This window comes from Nymphaea colorata, chromosome 6, assembly GCF_008831285.2.
Source record: "Nymphaea colorata isolate Beijing-Zhang1983 chromosome 6, ASM883128v2, whole genome shotgun sequence".
In the NCBI taxonomy this organism is placed as follows: Eukaryota; Viridiplantae; Streptophyta; class Magnoliopsida; order Nymphaeales; family Nymphaeaceae; genus Nymphaea; species Nymphaea colorata.
Genome location: NC_045143.1, coordinates 1,498,272 through 1,514,041, shown reverse-complemented (window position 1 = coordinate 1,514,041; position 15,770 = coordinate 1,498,272). Strand labels below are relative to the sequence as shown.

General features: G+C 42.0%; 1 protein-coding gene and 1 pseudogene across 3 annotated transcripts; both read right to left on the bottom strand.

The window, feature by feature from the left end:
- Positions 1-2,876: 2,876 nt before the first annotated feature.
- Positions 2,877-6,750, bottom strand: LOC116256473 (receptor-like protein kinase HERK 1; annotated as a pseudogene).
- A 4,188-nt stretch (positions 6,751-10,938) lies between these two features.
- Positions 10,939-14,832, bottom strand: LOC116256902 (receptor-like protein kinase HERK 1). Of its 3 annotated transcripts, none has more exons than XM_031633447.2 (3): positions 14,279-14,832; positions 11,390-14,130; positions 10,939-11,302 (listed from the first exon to the last, which is right to left on the bottom strand). In XM_031633447.2, the coding sequence occupies exon 2, from the start codon at positions 13,884-13,886 to the stop codon at positions 11,403-11,405; it is 2,484 nt and encodes an 827-aa protein (XP_031489307.1). In that variant the 5' UTR covers positions 13,887-14,130; positions 14,279-14,832; the 3' UTR covers positions 10,939-11,302; positions 11,390-11,402. The 3 variants fall into 3 exon arrangements, with proteins under 3 accessions (XP_031489307.1, XP_049934520.1, XP_049934519.1); XM_050078563.1 differs by having other exon boundaries at positions 10,939-11,103; XM_050078562.1 differs by having other exon boundaries at positions 10,939-14,052; positions 14,279-14,831.
- Between the last annotated feature and the right edge of the window lie 938 nt (positions 14,833-15,770).

Genomic DNA, 15,770 nt, shown 5'->3' with positions numbered 1-15,770 from the left:
TATGGTTAGCATTAGAACTAAGCCATATTTGTTTATCTTGGTAGTCTTGTGATATTCAAAGGTTTATTATCGTAGCCAACAAGATCTTAGTCCACTGGTCTAGGGTTTTGACTCGAGACCGTCAAGTTGAAAAACGTCAAGCGTTCAACACCCACTGCATCTTTTATTGGCTGATCTGCTGGGGGCTTGGAAAAAGAGAAGAAAAAGAGAATGGTTTGTTTTATGTAGATTAGTTTGGGAAAAGACAAGCAAAGGAAGTGAGTCTGAGGGGCTTCTTATTTCCTAGAATCGGCATTGTCATGAAAATGTCTACAAGATTTTGAAACCACGGCGCAGTTGACAACGAAGTCTGGTAGGTGGTAGTTGCCTGATGTCTTGGATTAAAATTAGCTACGGTGACTAGTACTGAATGAATATTTTTTTTTTTCCCAAGAAGAAAAAAAGGTCAGCGTTTTGGCTACGCAGACCCCTCCCAGACTTTCTATGTATCATTGAACTCTTGGCTTTCTTTCGCTTGAAAGTTTTAACTCGCAGTCCCGTATTAAGTTTTACTCGCACTCATCGTTCGCAAATGCAATATCTGTTTATAGGCTGGGTAACGACACCACAAGCATGATAAAGAGTCGATTGCTTTAACCTCAAGAGTTCACTAATGATCCGATCAGAGACTATAGAGAAAAGAGTGTTTAATCTAATGACAACAGCAATTGTGATATGAAGATGAGTTTGTTTGAGCAGCTCGGAGATGGACGGGAGGGAAGGCCCTGGAAATATGAAGAGGTTAGGGGAGGCAATAAGAATCTCTATGAAATAGTAACAAGGAAAAGGCCAAAAGGGCGATGCAATTCAATAATATGTAAACGTTGACTTCAAGAACCTTTATGCTTCTTAACTAAAATACCTCGTTTTACAAACTCAGTCCAGTTTATGTCAAGAGAAACATCCTCAATATACTGAAATTTTTGCTACTGGTAATACTGATTAGAACCAAGCGTTTAGTCCGACCTCGACAGTTCTTAAGTGGATCCTGCTATTGGTAATGCTGATTCATATTCAAATGAAGCTAATTCCGCATCCATACCTATAGAATACATGAAACTGAAAGTGAACTTGCTCCTTCTTTGGGGCAGATTCGAGGTTTGGCATGATTAGGTAAGAATCGATAAACCACATTTTCAAGTCCTTTGACATTTGAAGAAGCTCCCAACCTTGAGTTCCCGCCCTCGAACTGAAACTCCTCTAGTTCAGTAGAATCAGCATCAGGTTCCACGTGAAAATGAGATGGCCAAATTCTGCTTCAGTTGCTTCAGGTGGCGGAAGGTCATCATCCTCATTACTCGAACATTGTCTTTCTGTGGACTGAGCACCCTCTGTTGGATGACGCTCGCCTCCTCTCACTGCGACATACTTCCGGCGACTGTTCTAAGATTTATAATCGCCATCGTGTCGAATATCAAGTTCTCACCGAGGAAAAGGGTGCTGCCTGTTCAGCCCCTTTCTCTCATTTGTGCCTTTTTCTTTGTCAAATCAGACTCTACTTGATCGTGGTGATCCTGTCATTTGAGGATTATGGAATTCAGGGACGAGAAGGAGAAAGATGCCGTTTATATATGCACCAGTTTAGGTTCATAGAGTACACTGACTTCCGTAGATGTCTGTACTTTATTAAAGATTCTGAAGTCGGCAAATGCACTGTCCACTCTGTTCCAAGCGTCGCTTTACAAATCGATTATCACCAGACCTTGGTTTCACGTTCTCGTTGGTACGTGCCACATTTAAAGAAACGAGAAAACAGAAGCGTCAGATCTGAGAATGGAATCTCCTTTTTCTCTTTCTCAAATTACTGTATGACTGTATGCGATATCCTCGTGATCTCGGGAAGGCTGTTTTAAAGAAAACAAGAGAGAAAACGAAAGGTGTCAGGTCTGAGGATGGAATCTCCATCCTATCTATTTCCGGATTAACTGTATTTGAGATCCTCGTGATCTCGGACGGCTGCCAAACACAGTCTTCCTGTTCCAGAAGGATTTTATTGTTCATCTTTCTGACTGCAAGTACCTTTTTTCTTGGTGGGATATGAAGGCAGGCTGATGCAGACTTCCGAACTAACAGACTCTGAGGTTTCGTTTTGCAACATGGCAGATAAATTAATCAGGTAATCACATAAGTTTAATTAAGCAGTCAATTGTGAGTTAAAAATGGGCAAGTGAACGTTCATTTTCCATAACTGCAGTGGGGCAATATTGGATTTCGTTCGGTTTATTTGGATTTGCTAAAGAAAACTAGATTTGGTGTACTGTTGGATTCAAATTGGGTACGTAGCTTCACAACCAAATCTGAATCCATGTCTGATATTCAATAAATATCCAACGTCAAATTCGATTGTACAAAATCTGATTGGAATAAAGACTGCAGTACTTCGAGCTACTCACAGCCGGGTTCTTTACAACAATTGATGCGTTTATTTTTGTTCTATTAGTGTAAAGTAAGCGGGGATTTACTGTGTTCATGCCTTCTTGCTTTTTTCAAATTGAAACACGATGAGCACCATCAAGTATGAGCACCTCTATGGCCTGACCAGAATATGATTAGATGCTTGCATAGCTCGATTAAAACGACGGCGAAATGAAATGGAGAACCATTATCTAAGCTCTTATTCGAAAGACCAAATTCCTAACGAGACTGCCGAAGCTCTTATTGTCCCGTCAACAAGAAGACAGTCTCAGTTTACCGAAACTGGCGAAATGGCACTGCCGAAGCTCTTATTTACCGGGCACTGAGACATTTTAGCCGTGCAGCAGAGTAGCCATGGAAATGGCAAAGGCTAAATCTATGATATTAGACGACAGAGCAGAGCGATATGACGATGAAGAAAATAAGATACAGTTATCAAGCGGGGATAAGTTTACAATCGCTGTAACAGCGAGCTAAATAAAAATACACGTTATAAAAGAGAGCACTAAGAACACAAAAACGAAGAGGAATGCGGAAGTCCTTTCTGCAAAAAACATCCAACTGTATAACTGCGACAGCCGAGGTTTGCAGGGAAAGTTGGCAGTGAGAAGACGAGAAGTTATAACGCCCATGCACACATGCAAAAGGGCAAGACTGAACATCTCCCTGGAGTCTGGATATACTAGGATGCTTAAAGTGGACAACAATAGAACAAAATTTCCATTCAGGACAGATCCTGATGCCAATTACCTTCAACCAGCAGCTACCTGCCATGTGTGTTTATCAGCTGGGAGAAAACATTGTTTGATGACGTGCTTAACAGTTCATCCCCATTTGAGGTCCCATCTAAGCTCGTCACATCAGTTTCACACGAATCAACACGTGAAATTCGAATGGGCACATCAATGAGGCAATTTGCACTGTTATTATCTGGATCAGCAAGAGCAGATGTCACCTGCAGCTGCAGAGCATACTCCAAGTTCCACAGCACATCTCCCATGGAAGGACGGTCTGTACCATATTCAGCTAAGCATTTCTCGACTGTCTCTCCAAATTTCCTGAGAGAAGCAGGCTTAATAGCACCAGCAAGACGATGATCAATAATACGCTCCAATTGCCCCTTCTTCTGCCATTTCATTGCCCAGTCTGCAATGTTTACCATCTCCCGAGGAAGTGTTGGATCAATCACAGGCCTTGCGCAAAGGACTTCCAGCAGCACAACACCAAATGAGTAGACATCTGATTTCTGTGTCAACTGTTGCCTTTTGAAATACTCTGGATCCAGGTAGCCGAAGCTCCCTTTGACAGCCGTGCTCACATGGGTTTGATCGAAATCAGGACCTGCTTTCGAGATTCCAAAATCTGAAACCTCTGCCATAAGATTCGCATCGAGTAATATATTGGCTGACTTCACATCACGATGGATGATTACTCGGGTGGAACCCGTGTGTAGGTAATGAAGTCCTCGAGCTGCTCCTATGCATATCTCCAGCCTCTGCTTCCAAGTAAGATTAGGAAGACCACATCCATAGAGATGAGACCTGAGGGTCCCATTTGCCATATACTCGTACACCAGGATCATCTCAGACTGCTCATCACAGAAGCCGATCAGTGAGACCAGGTGACGGTGACGGTATTTAGACAACATATCGATCTCTGTAAGGAATTCGTTCATCCCCTGCTGAGAGCCTGGGTTGGCTCTTTTTACGGCCACTACAGTTCCATCTCGCAGCTTTCCCTTGTACACCTTCCCGAAGCCACCTACTCCAATGAGAGATGTTTCACCAAAGTTGTTTGTGGCTTCCTGCAACTCGGCGAAGGTGAATCGGAAACCCAGACTTGCATCGTGCCCTGATAAGCCGGTGTTTGAAGTGCAATGCTGCCTCCGCCGTGAGATTGCCTCCCAACAGTGAAAGGAATCCAGGTCCTAGAATTAGAATGTCCATCCCTTCTCGGTTTCTTCCGGCCTCTAAGCAGCACTATGGCAATCACGCACAAGACGGTCGCGACCAAGCCCCCCAAGACAGAACCAACAATTATAACAATCTTTGTGCCCTTCCTTGAGGATGGATTGGCAGATGGCAATCCAAACTTCATAATCTCCAGGCCGTTTAAAGTTGCATTACCAAGCCAATCAGAGGGACCAACAGACACATTCAGACTACTCTTACCAGAAGTAGCAGCCAAAACAAAGTCGTAGTACTTGGGAGCTGCTAAGGACATTGTATCCTTATACAGATCAAGATCCTTGACCGCAGAGAAGCCGTCTATGTAGACATTGAACACAAGCTCATCCTGTGCTTTACTTGCTATGTCACAGAAATGCATCCGGATTAAATAAGAGCAACTGAAATTCAACGGGAACTGCCATGTTATGTTGAACCGATTCGAGTTCGACTGGAGGCTCATCATTTTAGCCGTCGTGTACACAAATGCTGGAGCAGTATCTTGGGTGGCTCCTCCATCAATCCAGGAAGGTTGCTGGCTTGTTGTAACACTCAGGGCGGCGCTCTTAAGTAGCAGAAAGTCTTCATCAGTCACCCAAGTTCTCTGGAGTGTGTCATCTAGAGGAGTGACCAGGGGTCCTCCCATGTTCACCCTGAACACCGTCTCGAATGCTTCCTTCGACAGGCCATCACGGGTTGATGGAGTATTCAACAAGTGAGCGGAATCTGCGATAAGCGTAGAGGGAACAGAAACAACTTCTATTGCATTCACGAACGCGAACGAGCTGCTCAGAGGAGTGAAAGTGAGAACGAGGCTGCTCGAGTTTACAAAGACGGAATATTCCTTGAATACAGCAGCAGAAGTATTCTGCGTTCTGAAATTGCTGAGGAGGACGGTGTCTTGAGTCCGCACAGAGAAACTCACAGTTGTTAGGTCGTACATTTGGTAGGTGAATGGAAAGAAATACAGGCGAATCCAGTGCCTGCCCGGGCTTTTGATTGAGAAGGTATAAGAAGAAACGCTGCTGAAGATCCGAGCAGTCCGATAGAGAGCCAATCCACTGAGATTTCCAACAGGGCTGAAGGCCGTGTTGCCTAAAATGTTTTCTCCAGTCCTAATGGAGAAGAGAGAACCGGAATTATCCCCAACGAAAACTCGTTTATCGACTGTCGTGTTGGTGGAAGAACCACAGTCGATGAGGTAATTGTCCACCGGCGTGAAGACAGATAAATGAACCCCAGCAGAACACATGAGAAGAAGAGCAACTAGAACAACTTTATCCATGTTGCGAAGGTCTTATTTCCGGCCCAAACAAATGCCTAACAGAGGCCAATTTGCAAACGGGCTACAATCCTTAGCCTTTCCTGAAATTCCTGATCTTAAGTCGCCGGAAGGGCACTACCCAGTGTGTTCAAATCTACAAGGAATATACCAGTTTCTGCCAACTTCCTAAACAGAAGGAAGTAAAGAAAGAAGAAGCATTGAACCAGAACAAGTCCTGGGGTGAATGAACATAAACTACTATTCCTGAAGACTGAAAGAAAAAATCAATTTCTTTTAGCTTCGGAAGACACGGACTCAAAGAAAGAAGCAAGGAAAACCAGTTTGGGAAATCTAAAATTCATGCAACCATAACATCCGCGATTGAAAGAAAAGTAACTAAGGAGCTTACATAGAGGGAGGGGCGTGTCAAGAAGGAAGAGGTCCACAGAGACAAGATAGCGAGAAAACTGATCTTTGTTGATGGCAGAGAAGATGATGGAAGATGAGGTTATGGAAGAAGGAAGAGAGAACCGGAGATACCGCCAACACGCAGCCTTCCCTGGCTCCAAAGAAGGCCACTGGGGAAGAGCCGGAACGCCGTCGTCCCTCCCTCTCCTTCGCACCTTGAAGGCCATTAAATAAAAATCTACTGAAAAGAGTTTTCAAGGGCGTCAGAAGATTCTCCCTCTCAACGTCGAGCAACGAAACTACGACGAGTAACGAATGGAACGTCGAGCAACGAAAGAATGGGTCAAAACGTGACAGACCCGGCACAACGACGGTCGAACGTGCCTAAATCCCCACCACAGCAGGGAAGGAGGGAGTGCCGAGAAGGATCGCATTGCTGCACTGGAGGACACCTCGGTTGGTGCGAAGCGGGACTGCGGATAGAGCATTGAGGCCACTCTTTCTGCTCTGGAGCCGGCTGCTTCAGGAGCCGTCCAGCGTCGTCGCTCCTTTCGGGCTTTTCGCCGCGGTGGTTCTCGGAGACGGCGATGGAGAGTGCCAGAGAAGCGATGACGGATAGACGGATAGTCGCGCCGCTTTACATCAGAGGGTTTGACGTCGCGGTGGATTGCTTCACGATTGAATTTTGGTCGTTGAGATGTCGTAAGAGATGAGAATTGAGAACCAATGTATCTTCTTCTCTTAGTTTTTTTTTTTTTTTTACCTTTTTTTCATTTTCACTTTAGTGTTTTTAGAATAGTTTTATCCATTTCCTTTTGACGCGTCATATTTTATCTTTTTTTTTTATTCGCCTTTCATCATTCACATCTCCATCCTGACTTCTTTCACATTCCCGTGAGTTCACTTTTTCTTCTTGCTACCTCACTTTATTTGGTCCTTTTGTTACGTCGCTCTCACCCCGCTCCTTTTGGTCCCTTGACCCCTCTTCTCATGCCATTGCTTTTGCCTGACTTCTACACTAGCCACATCAATACTTTTGATTACTTACAACGCCTTTGAATCAGTTTGGCTAACCAGTGTCTCATGTGTCTTGCCGCGATTGAGTCTTGGGTTCACCTTTTTACTTTTTGTCCGTTCATTTTTAATGTTCTTGCTTCTACCGGGCCTTCGCTTATTAGTAACCTTCCAGACCCACCATCCATTCGTCTTCTCTTCCTGTTTTGTCCTTCATCTCACCTGTCTGCTTCCTGAGGTTGTGTTTGGAGGTTGTGGCTCATTTCAGCTTGGTGGCGCATTTGAGATGAGCGCAACAACAGAATCTTCAAGGGCACCTTCTCTTCGCCAGATTCGGTGGCTCGTCTTGTACATGAGGATATCCATTTTGTCATTCGGTTGAGGCACCGCTGTCTGTCTGCGACAAAGTAACTATTTCACTCTGTCTTTCCTCTCTATTTACACCTCTCTTATTTTACTGTGCATTGTATTTGTATATTTTGTCTTTTACTTCTGTTTTTGCAGTTTGTTTTTGTATTTAGGGGACTTCTTGTTCCCAAATTTTGTTATATATTCTCATTTTATCGGCTCTTTCCCATTTCTAACACTATGTTGGGAGCAGTAATGTCATTCCATCAAAAAAAAAAAAGGGTTTGTTGGATAATTTAATTAAAACATGGTTTGGAATGCTTAAGCAAAAATTTGTGTTCAACTTATTAGTAGCTATGAGTTATGAAATGGAATTATATATTAATCACTCAAGAATAACAGTTAAAGAAACCTAAATTTGAGATTTGTATAAAGACATGATAATGGTAACCGTATGAATGAGATGAGCTAAAAAATGCCGGGACTTTGATACTTGTTTCGACCCAACTACACAAACCTTTTTAGAAATATTTTTTATTAAAGGGCGTTTTTTTCATTTCATATTTCATCTTAACCTTTAACGTATGGAAGCGGCGGCTATTTGAGAAAGAAACCACAAAAGTTGAACGGCCTCATGAAGTTGAAAAGTTGAGCGTCATTTTTGTTAATCGCTCAATCGCTACACGTCAAGTTTTGAATTTGATGAGAAAATATATAAAAGGTAAGAAACTATTACAACCTTCAGTTAAATGTGTTGCTACTTCTTATCTTACACTATAGAGTATTCACACAAATAAAAGAACATTTAAAAATATATCTCTCTCTCAAAAGTTTCAATATATTGATTATCATATCAAAAATATCAAATGTAAAGAAGTAATACTCATTGTTACTCAATATGAGAGCTTTTGAAAGGCAATTTCTTATATTATTAAAGTCACATTACCCTTAGTGAAGTCATTGAAGGTTGTTAATCAAACTAGTTAGAAGACTTCTGAATGATCACATAAGTAGGACAAAAGAAGAAATAACTTACAATATTGACAATGATAAAAAAAAAAAGGTACATGAAAATTTTGTAAACACTTGATAATATATGGAACAATCAAACGCGTCATTATCTATATCATGCAAAATATTATTTGAACCATCATTTTCTTTATGATGATGAGGTTCTAAAAAATAGAATATTAAATGCTGCTTTAATAAAATGCTTAGAAATAATGATGCATGCTTTAAATGAGCTATGGAATATTTTACTTCAACTTAATTCCGATGAAAATACAGGTGGTGAGTTTGGCAAGCTTATGACAATTGGAACACAAAAGAAAATATGTCATGGTATAGTTTTCTTTTTTTTTTTGGTCGGTTTGATTTATGATTGGATGAAATGAAATTATCTAAAGTTTTTTTTTTGTTTTTTTTTTTATTCAATTGATTGGCAGAATACATTTGGTGATGATGTATAAGAATTGAAAAAATTTGCTATATGAATTTTCAATTTTATGTGTAGTGCATCAGGATGTGAATAGAATTGGAGTTCATTATCTTTGGTAAACAAATGCACTTGAGATAATTTATCGTATAACCATTCAAAAGTCTATTTTCTTTTACAGTTGTTGAGTGTTTATTACTTACAACTTATGCAATTAGAAGATATGTATATATAGAAAGGAGAAATCGCATTCATAAAGAAAAACTTAATAGTTTGGTTTATGCCATGCATAACTTGAAGTTGAATGAATAGAAATGAAAAAGAAAAACATTTGAGGATCCTGTGTGTGTTGATATTGTTGATTTAGATGATGAATCAGTTGTTATAAAAGAATATTCCAGTTTATCACTTTGATTCAATGGTTTTTGGTTGCATGATTCTTTCAATATGGAAAAATGTTGATATTCTTTTTTTTTTTAAGATATATCAAAGTCAGCAAAGCAATATAAGCAGTGTTCAGCTTTTCAAATGTAAAGTGTTGACAAAGGTATGTTATATATTTCTAATTTTGAAATAAATATAAGGAAAATTGTCTTCATTCATTACTAAATGTTTCACTTTCATTAATGTTTTTGATGCGTGAACGTAAAATAAAAAATAAAAAGCTTTAGAAGATCAGAGTTTTGATAATAAGAAAGAGAAACTTATATATGGATTATTCAAATGAAAAAGGATAACCCTTGACAAAAAAAATGACAATGATAAAGACACAATTGAATAGTTTTGTGCAAATGACATTTGAACTTTGTTAAAAACTACTTGATATTTGCATTGATATACAACCTTTTTGTAATCTTCGTTAGACATGTAGATTTTGATATGCTAATATTGTTGTTGACAAATACTTGTTAGTTAGACTCCTGATGTCATTATCTTGAACTTGGTTTTCCTAGTTTTGGATGTTTGTTTGTGAATGTTAGTAGTGTGTAACAGAATCTGGTCTAGTTGGATAATTCACTAAAAATTTAGAACATTTTAACTGCTTAGGACATATTGTCCTATGCGTTGATTATGCAAGCATTCTTTATACTGTTTACATTAGGATTTATACTGTTTACATTAGGACAAGTCGAGTCATTCGCCAATCACGTAGGCAAACATTGTATTTATTTGGACTTATAAGTGGCTGTGGTTACATGTGTGCATGTGTCCGAGAGATGAATAAGATGAGTTGAATATGATTATTTATTGACATGCTTGTAATTCTAATTTTTTCCGCTTCTTTTTTTTTTATACATCAGTTAAGCTTCAACTGATGCCCCCTCCATTGTTGCCTCGCCTCACGAGGGGCTCAAGGTTTTGCTTTTTTACCTTTGTAAGGCCTTTCAGTGGACGTTGGGTTGAAAGAGAGACAGCGATAGAAATCATTAACAAAGTTGTCACAAAAAAAAAGTACTGAGTAAAAAAGCAATAGAACAGCGAGAATAGAGAACAGAGAGAAAGTGACCCCATAAAGTAAATATAACCGTAAATTTTAATATAGCCCAGAATTGTAAATTTTAAAATTTGTTTAACGGGTGGATTCCGATACTTGTTTGCTCCAATATTATAGAATCTGGCCTAATCGTCCTAGTTGAATCAAACTGGAGGCGAATGTCAATTCAGTTACCAGTTTCAAGTGTTTTTTTTTTTTCTCTCTCTCTTTTCAATCGAAATCTGCTGGGAAACAGTCTCCTGTCTTTTATTGAGAAAAAATGTTATGTACAGGAAAAGAACTGAGGCATGCAAAGCATGCGTGTATGTATTGTAGATATGACAAGTTAAATGAAGCATGAACAGTTCAAGGTATTCCTATCACTGCTACAACAAGTACGCAAGCAATTCATAAAACAAACAAACAGATAAATAAATTTGTACGAAAACTAGAGTTGACGACGGGTAGGCGAACAGTACTAATGTGTGCGCCGAGACTTGTTTAGCATCCAGCAGAGTTGCTGGAAACGAACAAAGGCTCATTTAAACTAGTAATTTGACAAACCGTTGTAGTTAGAACAGAAAAAGCTAACAGCAGAGCTATGAGGATGAAGAAAGTAGAGAGAAAGGAACATGTAGTTAATCATGCACAGATAACTTTACAGCCTTTACTGTACAGTACAATCGCTGCAACTGTGAAAGTCCGTTCGGAAAGCAAACTGAGCTGCTAGAGGGCGCTGAGCCTTCTCATTTTGCCGTGCCTGAGTAAAATAGATAATAAAATAAGACGGAGGCACTAGGAACACTACAAAGATGAAGAGGCGTCAAAGTCCTCTCTGTAATCAAGGCCCTACTGCGGACTGCGTCAGCCAGAGGTTTGCTGAGAAAGTCGGCAGTGAGAAGACGAAAAGCTAAGAACGCCAACTCAAACATGCAAAAGGCCATGATTGAACGTCGCCCCTGGAGTCCAAAAATATGATAGAATGCTTACAGTCGATAACAACAGAAAACAAATTGCTACTCGAGACAGATTGCGGAGCAAACTACCTTGGATCAGCAGCTACCTGCCTTCCGTGTTTATCAGCTGGGAGAAAACATTGTTTGATGATGTGCTTAACAGTTCATCCCCATTTGAGGTCCCATCTATGCTCGTCACTTCAGTTTCATATGAATCGACACGTGAGATTCGAATGGGCATATCTATGAGACAAGTTGCACTGTTATCATCTGGATCAGCAAGAGATGATGTCTCCTGGAGCTGCAAAGCATACTCCAAGTTCCACAGCACGTCTCCCATGGAAGGACGGTCTGTACCATATTCAGCTAAGCATTTCTCGACTGTCTCTCCAAATTTCATGAGAGAAGCAGGCTTGATAGCACCGGCAAGACGATGATCAATAATTCGCTCCAATTTCCCCTTCTTCTGCCATTTCATTGCCCAGTCTGCAATGTTTACCATCTCCCGAGGAAGTGTAGAATCAATCACAGGCCTTGCGCACAGGACTTCCAGCAGCACGACCCCAAATGAGTAGACATCTGATTTCTCTGTCAACTGTTGCCTTTTGAAATACTCTGGATCCAGGTAGCCGAAGCTCCCTTTGACAGCCGTGCTCACATGGGATTGATCCAAATCAGGACCCGCTTTCGAGATTCCAAAATCTGAAACCTTTGCCATAAGATTCGCATCCAGTAATATATTGGCCGACTTCACATCACGATGGATGATTACTCGGGTGGAACCCGTGTGTAGGTAATGAAGTCCTCGAGCTGCTCCTATGCATATCTCCAGTCTCTGCTTCCAAGTAAGACTAGGAAGACCACTTCCATAGAGATGAGACCTGAGGGTCCCATTTGCCATATACTCGTACACCAGGATCATCTCAGACTGCTCATCACAGAAGCCGATCAGTGAGACCAGGTGACGGTGACGGAATTTAGACAACATATCGATCTCTGTGAGGAATTCTTTCATCCCCTGCTGAGAGCCTGGGTTGGCTCTTTTTACGGCCACTACAGTTCCATCTCGCAGCTTTCCCTTGTACACCTTCCCGAAGCCACCTACTCCAATGAGAGATGTTTCACCAAAGTTGATTGTCGCTTCCTGCAAGTCGGTGAAGGTGAATCGGAAACCAAGACTTGCATCGTGCCCTGATAAGCCGGTGTTTGAAGTTGCAATTCTGCCTCCGCCGTGGGATTGCCTCCCAACAGTAAAAGGAATCCTGGTCCTAGAATTAGAATGTCCATCCCTTCTCGGTTTCTTCCGGCCTCTAAGCAGCAGTATGGCAACCAAGCACAAGACAATCGCGACCAAGCCCCCCAAGAGAGAGCCAACAATTATAACAATCTTTGTGCCCTTCCTTGAGGATGGATTGGCAGATGGCAAGACAAACTTCATAATCTCCAGCCCATTTAAAGTTGCATTAGGAGGAGTACCCGGCGAATCAGAGGGACCAACAGACACATTCAGACTACTCGAACCAGAAGTAACAGCCAAAACAAAGTCGTAGTACCAAGGAGATGCTGAGGCCAATGTTTTAGCATACAGATCAAGATTCGAGACCGCAGAGAAGCCGTCTATGTAGACATTGAACACAAGCTGATTCTGTGCTTTACTTGCTATGTCACAGAAATGCATCCGGATTAAATAAGAGTAACTGAAATCCAACGGGAACTGCCATGTCATGTTGAACTTAATCACGTTCGTCTGCGTCGACGGGTTCATCATTCTAGCCGTTCTGTACACAATGGCTGGAGCAGTATCTTGGGTGGCTCCTCCATTAGGATATGTAGGTTGCTGGCTTGTTGTAACACTCAAGGCGGCGCTCTTAAGTAGCAGAAAGTCTTCATCAGTCACCCAAGTTCTCTGGAGTGCGTCATCTAGAGGAGTGACCAGGGGTCCTCCCATGTTCACCCTGAACACCGTCTCGAATGTTTCCTTCGACAGGCCATCACGGGTTGATGGAGTATTCAACAAGTGAGCGGAATCTGCGATAAGCGTAGAGGGAACAGAAACAACTTCTATCGCATTCACGAACGCGAACGAGCTGCTCAGAGGAGTGAAAGTGAGAACGAGGCTGCTCGAGTTTACAAAGACGGAATATTCCTTGAATACAGCGGCAGAAGTATTCTGCGTTCTGAAATTGCTGAGGAGGACGGTGTCTTGAGTCCGCACAGAGAAACTCGCAGTTGTTAGGTCGTACATTTGGTAGCTGAATGGAAAGAAATACAGGCGAATCCAGTGCCTGCCAGGGCTGTTGATTGAGAACGTATAAGAAGAATCACTGGTGAAGATTCGCGCTGTCCGGTAGAGATCCAATCCACTGAGATTTCCACTGGGGCTGGAGGCCGTGTTGCCTGAAATATTTTCTCCGGTCGTAACGGAGAAGAAAGAGCCAGGACTATCCGCAACGAAAACTCGTTTATCGACTGTCGTGTTGGTGGAAGAACCACAGTCGATGAGGCAATTGTCCACCGGCGTGAAGGCAAACAAACGAATCCCAGCAAAACACATGAGAAGAAGATTAACCAGAACAACTTTATCCATAGTTGTGAAGGTCTTATCTCTCGCCAAAACAAACGCCTAACAGAAGCCAGTTTGCATATGGACTACAATCCACAGCCTTTCAGGAGGTTCCGGAGCTTCAGTCACCGAAAGGGCACTGCCCAATGTGTTCAATTCTACAAGGAACCTACCAATTTCTGCCAAATTCCTGAACAGAAGGAAGTAAAGAAAGACGAAGCATTGAATCAGAACAGGGCCTCCGGTGAATGAACACAATCTACTATTCCTGACGACAGAAAGAAAAAAAAATCAGTTTCTTTTAGTTTCCAAGGACACGGACTCAAAGCGAGAAGCAAGGAAAACCAGTTTGAGAAATCTAAAATTCATGCAACCATAACATCCGCGACTCGAAGAAAAGGAGTTAAGGAGCTTACATGGAGGGAGGGTAGCGGCAAGAAGGAAGAGGTCCACAGAGACAAGATAGCGAGAAAAACTGATCTTCGTTGATGGCAGGGAAGATGATGGAAGAGGAGTTCACAGAAGAAGCAAGGGACAAACGGAGATACCGCCAACACGTAGCCTGCCCTGCCACCAACGACGACCGATGAGGAAGGCCGTCGTTCCTCCCCCTCCTCCGCACCTTGAAGGCCATCAAATAAAAGTTGACTGCAAATGGTCTTCTTCTCCCTCTCAACGTCGAGCAACGAAAGCACGACGAGTAACGAAAGCAACGTCGAGCAACGAAAGCAACGTCGAGCAACGAAAGCACGAAGAGTAACGAAAGCAACGTCGAGCAACGAGAGAATGGGTCAAAGCGTGACAGACCCGGCACAACGACGGCCGAAACGTGCCTGAGCTGCACAGGAGGAGACCGCTGCAAAGAGAGCATTGACGCCACTCTTGGAGCTCTGGAACCGGCTGCTTCAGAAGCCGTCCAAAGTCGTCGCTCCTCATTCGGGCTTTTCTCGGCAGTGGTGCTCAGAGACAGCGATGGAGAGTACCAGAGAAGCGATGACGGATACTCCGGCCGGTTCATAGCAAACGGTGGGACGTTGAGGTCGATTGGTTGCCGAGGTTTCACCAACACGTCGCCCGCCATGTCAGGGAGCATCAGACAGACAATCGGTCAGCCACCGGATTCACCAACACGTCGCACACGAATTCGTTCACTGGAAATGCTTCACAATTGATTTTTCGTCGTTTGAAATCCTGTAGGAGATCAGAACAAATGCGTCCTTCCTCTTTTTTCATTTTTAATTTAACCATGGTTAGCAACTCGCTTTCTCTTTCCCATTTCTAACACCATGTTGGGAGCAGTGATGTAATTCCATCAAAAGAAAAAAGGGGTTTGTTGAATAATTTAATTCAAAGGTAGTTTGGAACGCTTAAGCAAAAAATCATGTTCAATTTAGTAGTAGCTATGGGTTATGAAATGAATATTATATTAATCACATACAGTAAGAACAACAGTTAAAGAAACCTAAATTTGAGATTTGTATAAAGACATGACAATGGTATGAACGAGATGTGCTAAGGAAAGCGCGCATTTCGATACCTGTTTGGACCCAACTACACACACTTTTAGAAATAATTTTGATTAAAGGGCGTTCGTGTCATTAACAATTCAGCTTGACGTTTAACGTGTGGAAGCCACTGCTTCGAGAAGTTAATTCCAAAAGCTTGAGCGACTGCATGCTCTCGAAAAAATGAGCCTTATTTTGTTAATCACTTAAACTTCGTGCTTCGCCTCGAAACCGCAGAATTTGCTGGTTCAATTCCAAAAACGATTTGGACAACATCACTCTAGACTAGTCGACTGCGACAAGATTCAAACAGTCAAAAGGCTTGGTGGCAGCAGAAGAGGTCCTTATCTCTTTTTCTTTTTTGTGCAAGTGGCAACTGAAACAGAAAGCATTCATCAACACA